General features: G+C 37.9%; 1 protein-coding gene across 5 annotated transcripts in view; it reads right to left on the bottom strand.

Moving 5' to 3' along the window:
- The window catches only part of Foxj3 (forkhead box J3), a 110050-nt gene that overhangs the window by 69810 nt on the left and 19003 nt on the right, over positions 1-21237 (bottom strand). For all 5 annotated transcript variants that reach the window (XM_085686495.2, XM_085686493.2, XM_085686494.2 and 2 more), the window contains exon 2: positions 19299-19359. In XM_085686495.2, coding sequence (XP_085542621.1) covers positions 19299-19342 — 44 coding nt within the window. In that variant the 5' untranslated portion in view covers positions 19343-19359. The remainder of the gene's footprint in view (positions 1-19298; positions 19360-21237) is intronic.

Consider the following 21237-nt stretch of genomic DNA (forward strand, 5'->3'; position numbering starts at 1 on the left):
TTTCTCAAATATAAAGTCTGAAAAGGAGGGAGGGGTGTTCGTGATTTATTAAAGTAAATATACACTTGGCAGTGAGGCAGAAAGTGACTCCACTGTGATACTTAAGCCAGAAACTGCAGTAGACTCTCCATTAAGCAAAAAATGTAAAATCAGGCCATTAAACTTAGCCAAATCGCCAGTAGTTTTAGAAAGAAGCCTTTAGTGGAATGGTGATGCAGAAATCCATATAAGAAATGGATGATGTTAAGTTTTAAAATAGCACAGAAAGAGCCACGGAATCTGGTTCTGGAGATCTGGCTAGGAAATGTCAGGCCACTTTACCTCACTCCATTCTGAAAGCCTCCTAGCTGGCCTCCTGAACTGACATCTCACCATCCCTCCCTGCTAGTCACCTTGGGTCCAATGACACACACTCAGAGAAATCAGCAGCACTGTCCTCATGTCATCACAGCCACACACTTTTGATGTTTCTCTCCTGACACTACAACTAAACACATTTTCAAAAGTTTTAGCTTTTATTATTGTTTTACTAATTCTGCTCTAAATTTCCTAGAGATGTTCTAACCTAAATCTGGCATTTAACACACTTCATTTAAGTGTATTATATACCTAAGCTTTCTACCTTCAGCCCCCTCATACATCCTCAATGAGGACAGTGACCATAAACTAGTATTTCTGATGCTAAATAAAATAGCACAGAATTTATATCCAAGTTTAATACCCTGTATCATGACATCCCTCAGCTCCTCGAAAAAAAGAACTCTAATGGTCAAAACAAATGACTACACAATGCAAATGTGTATGTGTGTCTGTGTGTGCACACACACAAGCATTTAATCAGAGTACCCATCAAGAAACGAAACAGTTGTTGAAACAAAACAGTTGTTAAGAGGCTAAAAGAAAGTATCAGAAAGAAGATCGAACAGGATATGTAGAGTATACTCACAGCAGCAAGGTTCTGTAAAACTTGAGAAAGGTACTGCCCAACACTGACACAAACAATTCCATTGGAATGCCAAAGAAAAATGGGAAGATGGAACCAAAGAGAAAAAGAACACATTGCTTGTAGGAGAAATGGAAACGGGAAAAAGGGAATGAAGAACTAAGGTTTGAAGTTCTGAAATTGATATGGCAACTATTTTACTTAAAAGAACCTTCAAAAGGAATTATTTTTTTTAACAACTTTTAAGGCATAAAGAACATCAAAGTATGACAGCACAATAGGTGTGGTAGCTCATACCTGTAATCTCAGCACTTAAGAGGCTGAGGCAGTCTACTAACTGAGATCCCATCTCAAAACAAAACTAACAAAACACTACTCCAAACTAGTCAGGACATGTGAGTAGGGATATGGGGAACTCATTTCCCTTTACAAAACACCACTGATATGACTTCTTTTTTTTTTTTTTCTCGACTGGTGATCAATGGGAAGCTATGACTTCATATATACTTTACTACCTTATCACACTTTAGCTTTTGCCTGCAACTTTCTTCATTTACAAGGAGTAGCAACACTTATTCAGAAGGCTTTCCAGTTCTAACAAGGAAACAGAACGATGGAGACATTGTATCCCCAATAGAATAAGAGGAGGACACAAAGAAAAAAAAAGCATAAACCTAACGAGGGTGATGATTTTGTGAACCAAATAGTACTGAGTTCTTCCACTTCATTCCTGAAAATTGGCATTTCACCTAAGATTTGGCAGCAGATGAAAAATTACACAACAGAGAACTCAAATGAAATCTTTGTGCATAATACACTGGCTCCTTCTTGTCACATAAACAATGCCCTAGAAAAGAAATTGATTAGAGAGTTACAAGGAGAGATAAAATACAGATCCTTAGCTTAGACAGCAGTCTTGCCTATGGCCTTATGCATCCTATAATTTGAAGCATTGCTAAGACTGAAAAACACACTCTTGCTTCAGAAATGCAATCCAAAGCCTTAACTAAAGAAATGTCACCAAGCATGGTAGCTCACACCTTTAATTCCAGCATTCAGGAGACAGAAGCAGACAGATCTCTGCGTTCAGACCAGCTTAGGGCTCAGTTCAGGGCTCTGCTTTCCTTGGGGATTTATTCTGATGCTACAAAACCAACCTCTCCAGCAGTCTATGGACCCTTAGAATAATCTTCACAATTTATGATTTATATTTAAGATTACAAAGAAAACCAACTATACTAAGTATAAACTATTGCTACTCAGTGATTTTAAACATATACACCCTACCTCACACTCATCTAGCAATTTCTGAAAAATGAACCCTTCAGAACTACTTATTCAAAAATCACCCAAGAGATGATTTTACAATTTGTAGACAGTACATGAAAACTGAGAATATACTTATTCCACAAATAAGATCTTGCAATGATTCCTGAAACAGTTCACAAAATCTTCCTTACTCCACAAAGGAATTGAATCCAGAGGTCTCAGGTATAAAAGCGTAGTTGATTATACTCAACACAAAGACAAAGCTATAACCAAGAAAATGTTTTCATTTGCTTGGTGCCAAACCTACTCAATCCTGACATGTATAGTTTGTTTCTAACTGCCATGTACATTGTTCTTTCCTCAACTCTTTTCAAATGATTTTTTATTTAACTACTTTCCACTAAAATATGAATAACTGATCTGTTAAAAATTCCTTTAAAAGGTGAGTGGTGGCACACACCTTTAATCTCAGCATTCGGGAGGTAAAGGCAGAAGTTCGAGGCCAGCTTGGTCCACAGAGTGACATCCAAGACTGTTAGGGCTACACAGAGAAATCCTGTCTTGAAATAAATAAATAAATAAATATAAAAAATACATGAAAACTTTCCTTTAAGAAACGTTCTTTTCAAAAGATAAACCAAAAGAAAAAAATACTTGTTGGCCTATAGTAAAAATATAAAGTAAAGGAATTATATTTAAAGATAGGGAACTCAGCAAATAAATAACAAAAGGTCACACACCAAAACTTTCATGACTTTTCTTTCACCTATAAAGTTCTAAGAATTTTTACAATAACTTTTTAGTGAGATTTGATGAGAACTGCCATCAGAAGGAAAAGGGGGAAAACAGCAGTTTTACAAGTACCTATCACAAAAACAGATGGAAAAGAATTCCATGAGGTTAGTCTGTAAAGTTCTAATATTAACTGTTTAGAAAACAGAAGACAGGCATGGCAGTGCACACCTGTCATGTCAGCACTCGGGAGGTAGAAGCAGGAGCAGCAGTACAATGCCAGCCTCAACTTCACACCAAGTTCAAGGCTACATGAGACCCTGATCCCACTCCACCACACCCCCAAAGCATTTTCAAAGGTAGTAAATTCATAGCACAATCAATCTTTTCCGGATTAGGCAATTCACTGTGCTTTTAAAAACACCTTTTAGAATAATCTAAATCTCTCCTACCATGGAGAGCAGAGTTCTCTTCAGAATGACACCATATTTTACAGAAGTTAATGTTATTTGGCTTCCTTCTTCTCTAAGCTAAAAGTGTATAACTCCTCCAACTTTTTCTACAGAAAGCACATTCACTTTCCACAGAAAACACATTCACTGTTCTTCTCTAGATGCTCTCCAAATTACCCTTCAACTATGTTATATTAATTAATGAAATTCTTAAGTCATGCAAATCATACTCTTAGAACCCTTTAGTGCACAAAGCTACAGGTTATAGAGCCAAAACGTTTTTTTCAATTAATTAATCATGTGTTGGGGGTTGCAGACCCTTGGCCCCTTGATTTTCTTTGCCTGCCTCAGACCCTTTGCTGCTGGAGTGAACTGAGCAAAACACCTGTGCCTGCAGCTGCTCTGAGCATGAGACCTTGATGGCAGGGGAACAGGTTCTGAGGAAGCCTGCAGCTGAAAGATCCTGAGAGCTGGGTGTGGTTATCAGTTAAGGATCCCTATATAAGCTTCCCTGGAGCACAATAAACTTAGCATTCTTGTATCAAGGATAACCTGTGCCCCGTGTCTCTGTCTGACTGTGTGCATGTGTTTTTAAGTCTCCAGCTTAGTTTTTGGCGCGCATATCGTCCCGTAGTGCAGGCGCTACAATCATGTGTATAATTAATATGTGTATGTGCTGGTGTGTATACAGGTGAGTCATAATTTGGGCCAGATGTCCTCCATTGTCCTCTAATCTTTCACAGCTAAGATAAGGTCTCCCCTAAACCTGGAGCTCATTAATTCAGAGACTGACTGGCCAGGAGTCTCCAGGGACCTGTCTCTGCCTCACCAAGTACCAAGATTGTACATGTGCTTGCCACTGCACCCACCAGCTTTTACTTATGTGTATATGTGTGAGGATTTGTGCACTACATGCATGCAGGAGTCCACGGATGCCAGGGTGTTTGAATTTTGAATTACAGTTTGAATTACAGTTTGAAATTTGAATTACAGGTGTGAGCCATTACGCAGATGCTAGAACCAAACCCAGGCCCACTGCAAGAGCAGCAGCTGGTGTTCTGAAACTGCTGAGCCATCTCTCCATCCAGTCTTACCAGTTTGACAATCTAACCTCACATCGTTGTGCTTGTGCAAAAAGTACTTTATCCATTGAGCCACTTCCCCAGTCCCAAAAGTAATCTTTATTCTATATGAAATTCTTATCTTAAAACTATTTCATTTTAGGTAGGGTGTAGTACATGCCTTTAGTTCCAGACAGAGACAATGGATCAGGGCTACATGGCATGACCCTGCCCCTCCTCCCTCCAAAAACTATTTTACTTTATAGAGGAAAAATAACATTCAGGAGCATAAACTAATCTGTCGTTAATGAAATACACTCTACAATCAAAACTCTATCTATGGAACTATACGAGTAGACAAACAGGCTAATGAACACCAACCCCTTTCACATATCACCCAAACCATCTCTGCTTAAAACCAAAACAAAATCTGCTATTAACACTTCTTATTTTAGGTTTCTTGTGCCCACACAGTCATTTTGTTCCATTAAATTTTATTCCTGTCTCTGTCTGAAACCATTTTGTCTTGGCTCATCATACAATATCATAAATATTCTGCCTCCATGGCATTATACCAGTGAGGTGGCACCTATGCTAGCAATGGGAGTGGGGAGATGATTTACTGAAAATGGTAAAGAAAACAGTTTATATTGTTCTTGTAATTTCCATAGTTCAGCAGTTCTCAAAATATGGTCCAGAAAACCTCTCATGGTGGTGGTAAAGGCCAGAAACAGCTCATAAGCTAGTACTGCCATTTTCGCTGAGATTATCACGAAGTATGTAGAAACACAGAACAGGAAATATGCAGCACATAACAGGCATTCATTCAGTAGATGTCGGCCACTGTTACTGATATGGAGGACACTGATTAGAACATGCTTGCTCACTGTTCTCAGTGTACAGAATGAATGGAACATATCTAAATGGATTTAATGCTACACTACGGATTTTAAAACCAAGGCAAAATAACCGTTGCTATCATGAAAGTTGTCCTAGCCACAAGAAGTCACTACAATGGCAAACTTTTTCTTTTTCTTTTTTTTTTTTTTTTTGGCTTTTTGAAACAGGGTTTCTCTGTAGCTTTGGAGCCTGTCCTGGAACTAGCTCTTGTAGACCAGGCTAGTCTCGAACTCACAGAGATGCACCTGCCTCTGCCTCCTGGGTGCTGAGATTAAAGGCATGCGCCACCACTGCCCAGCTCAATAGCAGATTTTTCATATAGTACACAAAACCTGAAAGGTTGTTCTTTTAATCTGTAATTTACCAGTAAGTCTTAAATCAGCAATATGACACACCAAAGTGTGACAATAAGGAGAGATTTTACTATTTGTTATCATTTATATTATAGTATCAATGCATAGAACGGTCATAAATACCCGTGTTTACTTAAAAAGGTATTCCCAGAGGATGACAAAGGCACTCTACAGTATCTAACTTTTAGATTCCTTGTTACAATTTCAAGACTGCTTCAAATGAAAGATTCGATAAAATTTAATCTACTACATAAAAGCACTCTAATTTTTTATAAGACATGTACCAAAAAAATTATAAGGGGTAGACAGAGGGAAGAATCGTCAGGGAGATGGTCAAACCTAACCGGAATTTTAGAATACGTTAACTACAGCTTCCTTTGAGACAAAAATAAGAAGTTCCTTCAAGACTGTAATGTTCTTAAAAAAAAAAGAAATCATGACCATTAAAAAGGTAGGTAGGTAGGCAGGCAAATAGGTAGGTAGGTAGGTAGGTAGGTAGGTAGGTAGGTAGGAAGGAAGGAAGGAAGGAAGGAAGGAAGGAAGGAAGGAAGGAAGGAAGGAAGGAAGGAGGAAAATATGTTCACTAGATCACACACAAACCAGTTGAAAGCTGGGGGGAAAAAGTCTAAAACGGTGCCATTATTTAATAATATTAACAAGTAGTAAAAGCGTTGTGAGACATTAACATTGGTGTAAGAAAACTGTACAATGGACAGCTTTTCAATCATATTCAAATGCTGGGGCTACAAAAAGGTAAGTAAAATACAATGAAGTTTCTCTTAAATTTTCAGAGGAAGCTTTTAAATTTTTCTCTTATTTCAAGTCAGCCAGAGTACGTACACTTATGGTACATAAAATGATCAAATCAGGGCGATTAGCATGCTCATCATCGTTAACATCTATTTCTTTGTAATGGGAACTCTCTAGACTCTCCACTTCCCCAGTCTGTTACCCCTTTGGCCTCCTTCAAATAACAATCCCAAGTACTTACTATAATCATGCATCACGATATCATACTAAAACACATTCCCATCTAAAAGCAACATCCTATCCATTGACCAATAAATTCCGAGCACCCATAAAAATCTTCTGGACCCCACTATGAAGCCCATACTGGCTTAAAAATTCAAGCAATTCTCTTACTTCAGTCTCCTAGTGCTGAAGTTATAGGGCACTAAGCCTAGCTAAACTTCTTGCTGAAACTTACTGTCATCTGCTCAATGGCGATATTATTATCTAATTTGCAAGTTATCAGTTGACAAATATCACATATTAGGTTCTTTCCCCCAATTTAAAAAGCATGACTAGCAGTTTTCAAAGTTTACCCTAAAACTACAATAATATAGCTACCTCAACAGAATATAGCCCAAAACACAAACAAGCAATTTTACGTTTTATTAAAAGTTCCAAAACAAGTAATTTAATTTAAAAAATACTGAGTTTAAAAAATGATATTGAAACAAAAGGTTCATATTTGTATCTGTATGGGTGATGATCTGACATCACAACTCACACAAAAATGTGGGGGGTGGGGGAAGGAAGGACCTAAACGTAAAATCTAAAAGTTACAGAATAAATAAACACACACCTACACACCAAGTTCATAAATTTTATCAAATTTTAAATTTTTCTGCTCTTCAAAAACACTGTCAGGAGAATGAAAACACAATGTGGAAAGATGTACTGGCTAATTCTCTGTGTCAACTTGACACAAGCTAGAGTCATCAGAGAGGAAGGAACCTCAGTTGAGGAAATGCCTCCATAAAATCTAACTGTAAGGCATTTTCTCAACTAGTAATCAATGGGGAAAGGCCTAGGCCATGGTGGGTGGTCCTGGGTTCTCTAAGAAAGCAGGCTGAGCAAGTCTGTGGAGCAAGCCAGTAAGCAGCTCCTCTTCATGGCCTCTGCATCAGGTCCTGCCTCCAGGATGCTGCCCTGTTTGAGTTCTGTACTGACTTCCTTCAGTGGTAAACAGTAATGCGGAAGTGTAAGCTGAATAAATCCTTTCCTCCCCAACTTGTTTTATGGTCGTAGTGTTTTGTCACAGCAATAGATACCCTAACTACAATAACGGGGCAGTGGGTATCTGTGAGTGAATGAATGAATGAGTGAATAAATGAATGAATGAATGAATGAAAAATTAAAATTAAAAAAATCATTAAAGGAACTTGTATCTAGAAATATAAAGAACTCTAACAATTCAGAAAGAAAACCAATTTTTTATGACAAAATATTTGGACAGGTGCTTGAACAAAGATGCACAATGTCAAGATGCTTGGGTACGTCATCAGATAATGAGAATGTAAAAACTACAATGAGGTTCTTCTACTCACCTACTAGAACAGCTAGAATGAAGTGCTGATGGTGGGGATGTAAAGGAGCACAACTGCTTTAGAAACAACTGGTAGTTTAATAAAAAGTTAAGCACAAATGTATCACATAGTTCGATTATTTCACTTTTATGTATTTACTCAAAATAAACCGTATATTTAGACATACTTGTACATACACATTTTCATAGGTAGCAATTTTATATAGCGGTATATTATTTGCATTTTAACAAATAAATCTTGTCTGAAGAGTAGAGGCAAAGCTAAAGCCACAAGGTCAGGCAGTGACAACACACACCTTTAATCCAGGATTTGGGAGACAGAGTCGGTTGGAGGATCTCTGTGAGTTCAAGGCCATCCTGGGGTACACAAGATTAACACAGAAACAACCCCAGGTGGTGGTGGCTCACAGTCCTAGGGAGTCATAAACCTTTAATCCCAGTACTAGAGGGAATATAAAATGGGAGGGGAGGCAGGCTTAAACTGCTTAGTTTGCGATGCATAGCCTTGGTAGAAGTAAGACTTCTTTAGTGGCTTGGCTGCCTTGCTTTGCTGGTTTTCCGATTGAACCTCAATTTCTGTCTCTGGTTTTTATTATTTGTGCTACATTTGGCATTTGTACTTGAATTCACAAAAAAGCCGTTTGCCTGAGGCTTTCTAGCCACCAACACAGGCTGGGGCTGCACTTGGGGCTCCTGTCCCACCTGGCTAGGTTTTCCCTTCTCTCTCACCCCACCCCCCACCATGGGTTACCTGAGCCCCCTTCTTGGACTGCTGCCAAACTAGGTAGCTGACTTGAAATCCAGTTAGGCTTTTACTGTTCTATGGAGCAGCATTCACATCTTCATCAACATTGTTGGTAGATTTGGAAAAACAATTGGGAATTCTTAAAGGGAAGAATTGGTTAAAAGACAGATTAGTTTTTTTCCCCACATTAAAAAATGGGAAAAACCATTATAGTGGAAGGACTTGGGTCTCTGTATAATAATATGCCAGACAGTTTGAAAATGGAGTGATTATACAAGAGGATATCTAATTTAGATGGGATTTATTTGATGTCAATTATAAACATTATCGCATTATGATTTTTGTCTTATTACTAAAGAAGTTGACTAATCTAAGTGCTAAAATACAAGCCTTAGAAAAATCTAATAAAACAGATCACAAGAGAGATTCAAACCCAGACAGAATTTAATGGTGAGTCAATTGCAGCGTATGCATCTCTTTGGATGCATACCTTCCTAAGCCTGAATGTAGGGGGCACGGCCTTGGACTTCCCACAGGTCAGGGTGCCTTGCTCTCTCTTAGGACTGGAGGGGGATGGAGGAGGGTTTGTGGGGGAGCAGGAGGGAAGTGGGAGGAGGGGAGGAAGTGGGAATTTCGATTGGTAATATTTATAAAGTAATATTTTATACACACACACACACACACACATACACATAAAGAATAGAGAGGTACAGCCTAAGGTTTTCAGACAACTAACCTTAATATGTCCAGTAACCTTATAGGAATTACCAAATGGCAGAGGCTCTGTTACAGCTAACTGGACTTCTATGGCAATGTTAGATTTAAAGAGATTCAAAGAAGCAAAAGTCTCATATGGCATGCATTCACTTTTTGTGAAGTACGTGTAAACTAGTGGTTACTTTGTAATAGAATTATCCCCAATGACTAGAAAGATTTGATTAATGGAGTTTTAGAGACTGGTATACAATTACAATGAAGTACCTGGCTCAGAGAAGAGGCTAAGATTATTCAACAATGAACTAAAGCTAGAGGCAGGGAAATATTCCAAGATCAAATTTATGGAGAAGTAAATTACGCTACTATAGAAAGGCAGGCTGTATATGATGACCACAATTTGGATTTATGCCATGTAACAGCTTTGAATGCTGTTACATTGGAACAGAATTGGAACAGAATTGGAGAATTAGGGAAAAAATTGAGTCATTTTTAAAGTTATATAGGGCCCAAAGGAAGCCTTTATGAATTTCTTATAAAGACTGACTTCAGCAGCAAATAGAATGATACTAAATTTAGAAGCTAGATAAATAATAATTGAATCTCTGGCTTCTGAGAATGACAATTCTCTATGCAAAAGGATAATGAGGCTATTAAAAGCAAGGTCAGCACCTTTGGAGGAATGGATGCAAGATACAATTAATATTGAATTTCATGAATATGATAATGCATGGATAGGAGAAGTGGTTTCCAGAATTTGGAGGAAAAATCAAAAAGTCAAATGTTACAACTGTAGCAAAGAAGGTCACTTTAAAAGGGATTGTAGACTAGGCATTCCTAGAAACAATATTTTTTCTAATAATAATCCATTCAGAATGCCTCTGCCTTCTGGATTATGCAGGTGTGGAAAAGGCAGACAGTGGACTAATAAATACAGATCAATGAGGAAAAGTCATCTGATGGGTTTCTCTGGCAGAAAGGGCGGGGCAGAGCCGGACCTGCTGGACTTTCCCAGAGGCTGAGCTGGATGGTGAGCATCAATGACCAGAGACCCAGACCTTCCCCCAGCCACTGGGGAGAAACACACCCACTGAGTAGGGAGTCTGTCGAAGCAGGATCTCCTTTAATTGCATCAGGCAGGAACTTATATAGGCTGAGATGGAGGTGGGAAGCTTGGAATGGGTTGAGGCAGAGTAAAGAACAAGGGCCAATAATATTCTGCCACATTAGCAGTGGCTGGGAAGAAACAGGTCTCCAAACTACGCTCAGAAAGTTACACTAGGCCTCAACAAATTCAAATTAGGCTTAGGAAGTTACACTGGGCCTCATGCCCAGGCCTCAGGAGGCCCAACATTCCTGGTAATCCTTTGCCAAGTAACTCCATGAAGGGCCTTTTACAGGTCCCTATGTCGAATCTGGCCCTCACGCCAAATCCAGTTCAGTCATTTCCTGCCATCTTAAAGGAAGTTCCTTCACCGAGCAATTAAAGAACCTAATGCCTATTGTAAAAAAAAAAAAAAAAAAAAAAAAAAAAATACAGAAGACAGAACAAAAAATTCAGGAGAAACTGTAAAGCAAATATTTGGCAAACTTCTATAAATGAACAATGATCAAAATGAAAAATATAAACAAATGACTTTGTCATTGAAGGCCTGGTAGACACAGGTGCAGACATAACAAAAATTTCATAAGAATCTTGGCATCCAAATTGGCCTCTCAGGATGTAAACGTTCAGTTTTTAGGAATTGGAATTTTATCTCAGGCAAAGAAGAGCATGAGATGGATCGAATTTATAAGGTCAGGAGCTATATTAACACCATATGTTGCTAACATAGCAATGAATTTGTGGGGACATGATTTGTTACAGCAATGGAATACTCGGATTAACATTTCACCAATCCTAGAAACAAACCATAAATTAACATATGTTTCTTGGAAAAATATTAGAAGGTTTTGTAAAGAACAGTCAACCATTTAAGGTTGACATGAACAGGGCCCAAAAGCTGCTGATATTTCAAAGGACCAACAGCCCTTACTTTTAAAAATGGTTGACAGACAAACCTGTATGGGCTAAGCAATGGCCTTTCACAGAAGACAAACTGCAGGCTTTAGAACAGCTGGTATACAAGCAACTAGATGCTCAGCATACTGAAGAATCAACCAGCCCTTAGAATTCTCTTGTATTTGTTGTTTAAAAAAAAAAAATCTGGAAAATGAAGAATGGTGAGAGATCTAAGAGCTGTTAATAGGGTGATTCAGCCAATGGGTTCTCTACAGTCTGGCATTCCTTTGCCTTCTCTATTGCCTAAAGGATGGTCTCTTAATAGTTATTTAAAGACTGTTTCTTCACTAAACATTTACAAGAAAAGGAAAAAAAATGCCTTCACAGTGCCTACTTATAATAATTCTCAGCCTGCTAAAAGGTATCAATGGAAGATTCTCCCACAGAATGTAAAATAGCCTCAACCTGTGCCAATATTTTGTAAATCAGCATTGGAAATAATACGTAAGCAATTTCCTAGATCTATAAATTACCATTACATGGATGACATTTTGCTATCTGATTCAAATGTAGATACTTTAGAAAGAATGAAGAAGTAAAGAAAAATTTGCCTTGTTGGGGATTATAAATTGTTCCTGAAGCCAAGCAGTGGTGGTGCAAGCCTTTAATCCCAGCATTCGGGAGGCAGAGGCAGGTGAATATCTGTGAGTTCAAGGCCAGCCTGGTCTACAAGAGTTAGTTCTAGGACAGACTCCAAAGTTACAGAAAAATCCTGCCTCAAAAAAAAAAAAAAAAAACCTAAATAAATAAATAGATATGTGCATGGATGAATAAATGAATTGCTCCTGGCAAAATACAAAAATACAAAGAGGAGATCCTATTAATTATTTAGGCTATAAAATGGGGTTACAAAAAATTAGACCTCAAAAGGTGCAAATTAGGAGAGACTGATTGCAGACTCTTAATGGCTTCCAAAGATTGTTAGGAGACATTTCCCATCTACAACCCACTATTGGTATAGGTCCCGATGATCTGATTAATTTAAACAAAAACTTAAATGGTGACAAGGACTTAAATAGTCCCAGGAAAGTATCAGTTGAAGCTGAGAGAGAATTGACTTTGAAGAGAAATTACAGAAGACACATGTGGAATGTGTGGATCCAAATCTTAACTGTATTCTGGTCATATTACTCTCCAAGTATTTCCCTACAGGAATTTTAATGCAAAGGGAAGATATTATTTTAAAATGGATCTTTTTTTTAACCACATAAACTGAGTAAAAAACTAAAAACTTAACGTGGAAAAGGTCTCTGAGTTAATTCTAAAAGGAAAATTGAAACTTCGTCAATGAGCAGGAATAGACCCAGCATAGATTTTATATATATATAGTGTAACATGAGGGGGCTGTTTGATGGGGTTTCTGTCCTGCCTGATACCCCACAGCTGGCAAGCCCCAAAGAAAATCACATAGAAGACTCCATAAGATTATAAACTGATTGGCCCATTAGCTCAGTCGACTTATTAGCTTTTATGTTAGCCCATTATTTTTATCTATGTTAGCCACACGGCTCAGTACCTTTCTCAGGGTGGCAGATCACATGTTGCTTCTTCAGAATCTGGGCAGAAGTGAGAGGAATCAGCTTCCTCCTTCCCAGAATTCTCCTGTTCTCACTGCATCACCTCTACTTCCTGTCTGGTTTTCCCGCCTATACTTCCTGCCTGGTCAATCAGCGTTTATTTTATTTAAAACATGATTGACAAAATACAGACAATTCTCCCGCACCAATACAGCACCTTTTAATACAGCCAAAACACTCATCAATGGGTAGATGAATAAATTGTTGTGAGTATACACAAATAACTATACAAAAATGAATAACTACTGGTATGCCCAGCAATATAGATATACCTCAAAATTATGCTGAATAAAAGAATTCCTCTATTTTGTTTTGAGGAAACCAAATCCTAAGTGTGCTGCTACATTAGAGAAAGAAGTCATATGATATATGCACATTTGTCTATAGAGTAAATGCTCAAGGAAAAACTGCTTTGCTGTGAGGCTTTCACTTGATGAATCTTCACGATAGATAGATAGATAGATAGACAGACAGACAGACAGACAGACATTACTAAATTCAAATCCATCTTATCCAAACTTAAGAGCCAAACAGAATGTGAAAATTTTTAAGATTCAACTCAGACAGAAATTGTGTCTGCCAAGGTCTGAGCTCCACCCTTGCCATGTCAACTCAGGAACTGAATAGATGCTGATGACCTATTATCCCTCACTATTCAGACTCTCACCCAAACTCAGTATATAAACGCAACAGATTCAGTCTACAGGAGTACTTTCTAATCTTGAGGGGTTTTTTTCTTTAATGTTTTTACATGATTTACAAAACTTACTGAAGTTTTTCAGCAATGTGCAGGCATTCTACCAAAATCACATTAAGGTGGACTAAAACAGATCTTAGAAAACATTTTTTATGCCACATTTCCACGCAGTTCTCTGAAACAAGTATGGTATTGCCTCTCAGCTGCAAACTCCAACACCACCCCATTATAGTCTGCTTTGTCAAACTGAAGCTAGGATTCTCTGCAAACCACACTTCTGCTTTGACAGCTGGTTTTTTAAAAGTTCTACCAAGAAAATAGCCAAAACAACAGACTGCAAAGCTAGAAAAGGAAGAAGTGAATTGTACCTTCAGGTCTATTCTTTGGAATTTAAGAAAGCATTCTCAAAGCTCAGTTGGCACATGCCTTTAATCCCAGTATTTAAGGAGGCAGACAGACCAGCCTGATCTACCTAAGAGATCCCTGGTCAGCCAGGACTACACAGTTAAACCTTGTGGAAATAAATAAATAACAAAGCAGGCAAACAGACAGGCATGCACACATGCACACATTCCCCCAACACCTTCCCAAAACACCAAGTATACCAGTTCTCAATGCTTCTAACATTTGAGATTTAGCACTGTCAAACCCAATTCAGAAACACCAGCATCTTCCTCAGAAGTCTAGGTCTCAGTCTCACACACTCAACTTCTGCATTCCCATTTCAAAGGCTCATCTTCTATGTTACTGACTGTCTCTGGCCCCTAAGTCCTATGAGTAGCTGGTGTCTTCTTATGTCTCTTTTCACAATACCTTAGAGTTTTACTTTTATCATTCTGGTGCCTAATTAACAACTTTTTTATCTAGTTAGATTACTTCTACTAAGATATCTTCTGTCCAAATATCTGGTATGAGCCTCCAAATAAAGACAATAGGCTATCATCATAATTTTTTTGCCTCTTTTTTTTTTTTGGGAGACAAGGTTCACGTAGCCCAGGCTGGCCTGGAACTCACTATGTGACAGAATAACCTTGAACACCTAATCCTCTTGCTTCCACCTCTCAAGCTTGTACCTCTACATGAGGCCTTGTAATTACCAGTGGCAGATGCCTGTAACTCCAACAGCTGGAAGACTGAGGCAGGAAGATCAGGATTTTCAGTTCAGCTTAAGCTACATATTGAACCTGTCTCAAGTAGTTTTGCCTATACTATCAAGTAAAGAACAAAGTGTTAGTAAGAACTAGTTATATCAATACATTTAGCTATCACAAACAGTACTTCAGAGGAAAATTGAGTTTTTCCTGAATTCACACATAATTATCTATTGACAAAACAGGATTTGCTTTATTTTTTAAATCATGAAAATACAGCAACTATAACTTAAAAAACCAATTCTAATTTATTCTAAACAAGGACCTAACATCACCTACAACAAAATACAATTTAATTTCTGTAAATATTTAAGGAAGCTAGGTGTAGTTTTTGACCATTTACCTCATCTTCCCCCATCAAAACCCAAAAAGTTTTATTTTGGAGACTGCAAACCTCCACGGCCATACAGATGACTCTTCTCCACCAGTCATGTATTTTCTAACTTTGGGTTAGCCACTTTTCAGACATAGATAGCATATAAGCACATGGTGATAAATACATAGAGAAGAAGGGAAACAAGCAGTATCTCTGCTGGTTCAAGCTACTCCAAGAACTCTGGCTCTTATTTGGAAAGTGATGGCCAATCAAGATTGACTGTCAACATCATGAGACTTAGAATCACTGCAAGAAACAAGCTTCTGACCACTTCTTAGGGGTTTTCAATAGGCTGAGGTAGGAAGGCAAACTAAGTGTGGGAGGTACCATTTTATGGGCTGGAGTCCTGGACTGAATAAAAACGAAAAAGGGAACAATAGCTTTCTTCACTTTCTGCCTGCAGATTCAATGTGGCCAGTTGCCTAAAGGCCCTCTATGAGCCAAAACACACCCTTCCTTCTTTAGGTGGGTTTTTCTTAGTTTTTGTTGTTGTTGTTTTTCTCTGATTAGATATTTTGTCACAACAGCAAGACAAGTATCTCTGGATTGGGAAAGGGCACAATAGCTGTTTTAAGTCATCAAGTTTTTATCATCCTCCTGGGAAAGGGAGGGTATATCTTTCCTTTCATTTATGAAAACAGCTTTCAATCACAAAAACCAATGACAGACAACCATCCTCTTCATATACATTATCTCTGAGAAAGGGAATCTCTGTTTATAGGAGGAGCCATACAGAATATTACAAAAATGGAAGTCTTTATTGTGACTCTGATGTTACTGGGCTTTCAATGTCTGAGTTGATAAGATTTATAACTGCATTAAAATATTCTCAAATATTATACATAAGAATTATAGCACTCTGTGGGTAAATTATAAATTCATCTCAGTTCTGTAATTTTATGAAGCAAAATTTAGGCAAGTATGCAACCTAGCTGATGGTTAATTAGGCCTTAACTTAAACATAAATACTAAAAAAAACTTCATAATTGTTCCAGCATACACCATTATAAATTATTTTTAATGAAATCTATATAGTGGAAGAGAAAGTCTACAAAAATGGTTTGATACAACCATTCTCAAAGTTCTAAAAATTCTTTAAAAAAATGATTCCTCCCATCACATGAACAGAAATCACTGTTGAGTCAAATTAGTTCTAGAGCAGTTCTGAGATAAAGAAATTGGCAGGCTTTTTTTTACCCAAAATTATTTTTAGAACAATATAGATGGGATCTCTTGCCTTCAAAGTGGGAGGAGGGAACCCTCAAGTTAAGTAGGTAGAAAATGTGTTAGAATAGCAAGGAGCTTAGTCTGATGAATGCTAGTACTAAAAACTCAAAAAAAAACAAACTCACTGTTCATTTTCCTTTTATGTGAATCTAGAAAATCAGAACTTGTCTCAAACCTACATTCTCCTTAACTTCCCATTCATGACACTAGTAATATACTACTCCTCTCCTTACTCTGCTCCAGTTAATACTAGCCAGCATGATATTCCTCAAACACAGAACCGCCTCCTACTGTGGCAATTTCTAGATTCTCTCTACTTAGGATGCTCATTCTCTGCATACCAAATCTGTATTTGGCTCATGTCTCCTTTTCAGTGAAGCTTTCCCTGGGTCATTTTAACCAAGTTCAAAATAACACCTACCACTCTAGTTTCTAGTCTCTTCCTCCTCAGCTCTCATCAGATAACTCTCATTATCCAACAAGTATTTCTGCTTACATTGTAGCGGCCAGCCATGAAAACTAAGTCTGGGCAGGTCACCCAAAGGATATTCTTTACTTCCAACCATTATCATCTGGGACTCTGGCCATCAATAAATTTAAATGGAGTCTGGAGTCTCAATAGTTTTCCCTAAGACAATGCCTGGAAGGCCTAGATTACCCGACCCCCACCCAAGAGCAGACCATTCAAAGAAAATGCCTGACATTCCAACCGCTGTAGATATGATCACCTGACTGCGCACTTCACCAGGACACCCCTATACAAATGTCAGCCAATCAGGGGTCCAGAACCTCAGAGACCCCTTCACCCCCACCTTTACTACTATAAAAATCCAATTCTAATTGAGCTCAGAGCTCTCCAGATATTCCAACATGTTGGACATGAGGAGAGACCGAGTTTGCATACTTGATTAAAATAAAGGCTCTTTGCTTTTACATATGGGACTTGGTCTCCTTAGTTGGCTTTTGTGGGGACCCACGGATTTGAACATAACAACATCATCTTGTGTGTGTGTGATGCTTTATTGTACTTCACTGAGGAAATTAAGAATGATGCTATTCTACTGTTATAGAAAGTTAGAATGTGGCAGTGTATCAGATAAGTGATACTGACTGCAGCAACCTGTGACAAGTAGCTGTTGCAATCAACATTACATATTCTAAATTTTAATTTGGAATGCTTTCAATTAAAATTGGGTTTACTTTTTTTTTTTCAGCTTTCTGAGTCAGGGTCTTTCTATTAAGTAGCCCTAGAACTCAATCTGTAGACCAGATTGGCCTCAAACTGCCTTTGCCTCCCAAGTGATGGGCTTAAAGAGATGTATCACCACACCTAATAAGGTTACTTTTCAAATCAACTCTTGAACAAACAACAATGTCTCAGAGGTCACTAAAAGAATAGAACATGGGAACCTAGAAAAACTCTCTATTTGTCTGCTTTACCCACTGGGCCTACCACAAGATTGGATTCAAAGAATTTAGTAACTTTAAAAAAAAAAATCTGAAACCATTAACTTATAATAAACAACTTAATTTCTACTTTTTAATTTCATTTGTTTAGTTTAATGTAGAAGAGGATAACCTAAATAACATGTTTTTACCGTTCTTTAAGAAGTTAAAATCAGTAATTTTGTCTATCTTAATAATCTGTACAAAGCAATCAAAATGTATTTTTAATTAAAACAAGTAGAAAGCAGATTAAATTTTTAAGAAACAACAACAAAAGTGTAGTTATGTTGTTTCATGTTCAAGATTATCCCTAGAGAATAACAGATCTAAATCCCATTTTCCTCTCAAGTATAAATACCCCCAACTCCACAAAACTTGCACTACTTCACAAAACAACATCTTATTTTCTATAGTAAAGGATGATTTATTGTACTTCACTGGAGAAATGAAGACTGTTGCTATTCTATAACAAAACTTGCCAGGCGCTGGTGGTGCACGCCTTTAATCCCAGCGCTCAGGAGCAGAGGCAGGCAGACCTCTGTGAGTTCGAGGTCAGCCTGGTCTACAAGAGCTAGTTCCAGGACAGGCTCCAAGCTACAGAGAAACCCTGTCTGGAAAAAACCAAAAAAACAAAAACAAAAACAAAAACAAAAACCTTGCTGAGCCTCTGTCGGGGTTCAGTACTAGCCTGGACCATAAAAACTTCTCTTGACCAGACCCTAACATAAACTATCTTTCTTGACTGGTGTGGAGGCGCGAAAGTAAAGACACAACTCGCATGGCTTTATCAGGAGGAAGATTCTTTCTCAGTGGTCTCTCATGAAATCCTGAGTTCACATCCTGAAGAGTTTCTCCAAACAGTCTTTATACCAAAACTTAACTTAGGGGAAATACATTAGTATTCTGTCTCCTAGGTAACCAGGTGAATGGCCTTTTGTCATATCCACAACTACCTGTCTGCTCTATATGCTAGCTTTCACATAGGCTTGAATCAGAATCTCTAAGACATCCTCCAAATTATAAAGGACGGAGCAAAACATCCTGACCCCTTGTTAGGGCAGTGACAGCCTGTCTGCAGGGCTACGTGACCACCTCAGGTGGAGCCTGTGGCTTCAGAGCCTGGCTGCCACACCATATACAAATATGGGCCTATAAGCTTCAGCTTGAATTTCACTGTAACATGACATGACCAACATAACTTTTCAAATGTTAGATGTTCCAATTAAAAAAAAAAAAAGAAAGAGAAGAAAAGAGTACTCACCTTAATGAAGTTACAGATGGACAAGCTTGTCCATACAAACCCATCTGGCCACAAAGAAAATCTAAAAGTAAAAAAGAATTAATCACTAGATGCCTCGAGAAACTATAACCCAACTACAATTCTAATAAAAATCGTAAACAAAAATCAAAAGCTAAAAGAATCACAATTAAGAAAGCATGTATGAATGAAAAGTATTACTGATAGTATCAATGACACACATATCAATCACGTAGAAGAGACAGACACTGTAAAAACTTTGACATGGAAGGTGCTGAGACCTCATAATATTTAACAGATGAGTCACAGAACAGAGTGTGTCCAAAGTATTCAGCAGGAGTCTCCGCATTCCAGCAAGGTGCCTGAAAGCTACTATTGGCACTGAGCATGCCAGTATTATCTATGCCCATATCCTCTCCCCATACAACAGTCTTCAATAAAAAATGTTATCTTTATTGGTTTTGCCTATTAAATCCGCTTGATCTTTAGAAATAGTTGCAGTGCTTTATGTAGTAGTATATTATTTGTATTTGAATAAATAAATCTTGTATGAAGACCAAAGGCAAAGCTAAAGGCACTAGAGGTCAGGCAATGGTGATACACACCTTTAATCCCAAGATTTGGGTGACAGAGTCAGATGGATCTCTGTGAGTTCAAGGCCACCCTGTGATGCACAAAATTCAATGTAGAATTAAATCCAGATGGTGACAGCTCACACCTTTAATCCTAGTACTAAGGAGTCATATGCCTTTAATCCCAGCACTAGTGGGAAAATGAGGAGAGGCTGTCTGTTTAGTTCAAGGTCACCTAGCCTTGATGGAGGTAAGACTTCTCTACTGGCTTGGCTGCTTTGCTTTTCTGGTTGAACCCCAATATTAGTCTCTGGGTTTTTACTATTCACACTACAGCTTTCAAATCAGAAAGTTAAGAGCAGAGTAGCACTTGAGTAAAAGGGCATTTGAGAAGTTCAGATTCTGATACACTACTATTTTCTTCATTAAAATTTGGGGATAATACCAACGAGCTAATTTTATGAATTAACCATTATAGACCTGTTTAGAATAAATGAATAAATATAAATATATCTAATAGCACATGGTATAATGGCAGAATGCCAATACTTTTACTAGGCACAAATATAATACACAAATGCCTAGGATAGCAGGACTACAGAAAGACTGGAGTGGGTTAAGTACACAATGTATAGAGTACACACGGTGAAATGTGAGCATCTACAGGTAGTGCTTATTCTGAAGAGTCCACTCATTCCTAGATCCAGCACAGCGCTGCTGGCTAACATTTTAGACAGTAAGAACAAGTTGTAAGAACTTGTTTTCAAAGAATACAAAACCTTGTTTGAACTCTGTTATTTTCTAAACACTAAAAGAGTCAAATAAATCACGAGATTTTAATCTAAGTTTATAACCTTTAGGAAACTTAAATGGGTTTTCAGTAACTAAAAGGCAGAAACATCTGCTTTTGTTGGGATGACAAGATGGATGGCCTGATGACCATAACCACTGAAAATAACTATAATGCCAGCTACATTTGCTAAAAACTCTTATAAAATAATCAAAAACTTGGTATGAAATAAAGTATGAAAGTAAAACTAGACAAGGAGGAGGAAACCAAAGGTAGCAGAGTACTAAAACCAGCCTTTCTTGAACATTCTGACAAACTCTGAGATCTCTAAAAGTAAAAGCAGCAAAACATAGGTCTTATTCAAGAGAAATCAAGGTGAACTGTTTTTTAATCCTTGGCACTAAGTGGAAGCATGGGGATGGGGCTAGTACAGCAGTACTGTCGTATCTCTCTTGGCACACAAGCTCAGAGCTAGAATCTCACTTAAAATGTCTGTAAGACATAGAAGAAACTCACCTTTGACCTAGGTCTGGGGTAAAAAAAAAAAAATCCTCCAAGCAGGAGTTCAAAATAATGAATG

Source organism: Myodes glareolus, chromosome 3 (assembly GCF_982192425.1).
Source record: "Myodes glareolus chromosome 3, mMyoGla1.1, whole genome shotgun sequence".
In the NCBI taxonomy this organism is placed as follows: Eukaryota; Metazoa; Chordata; class Mammalia; order Rodentia; family Cricetidae; genus Myodes; species Myodes glareolus.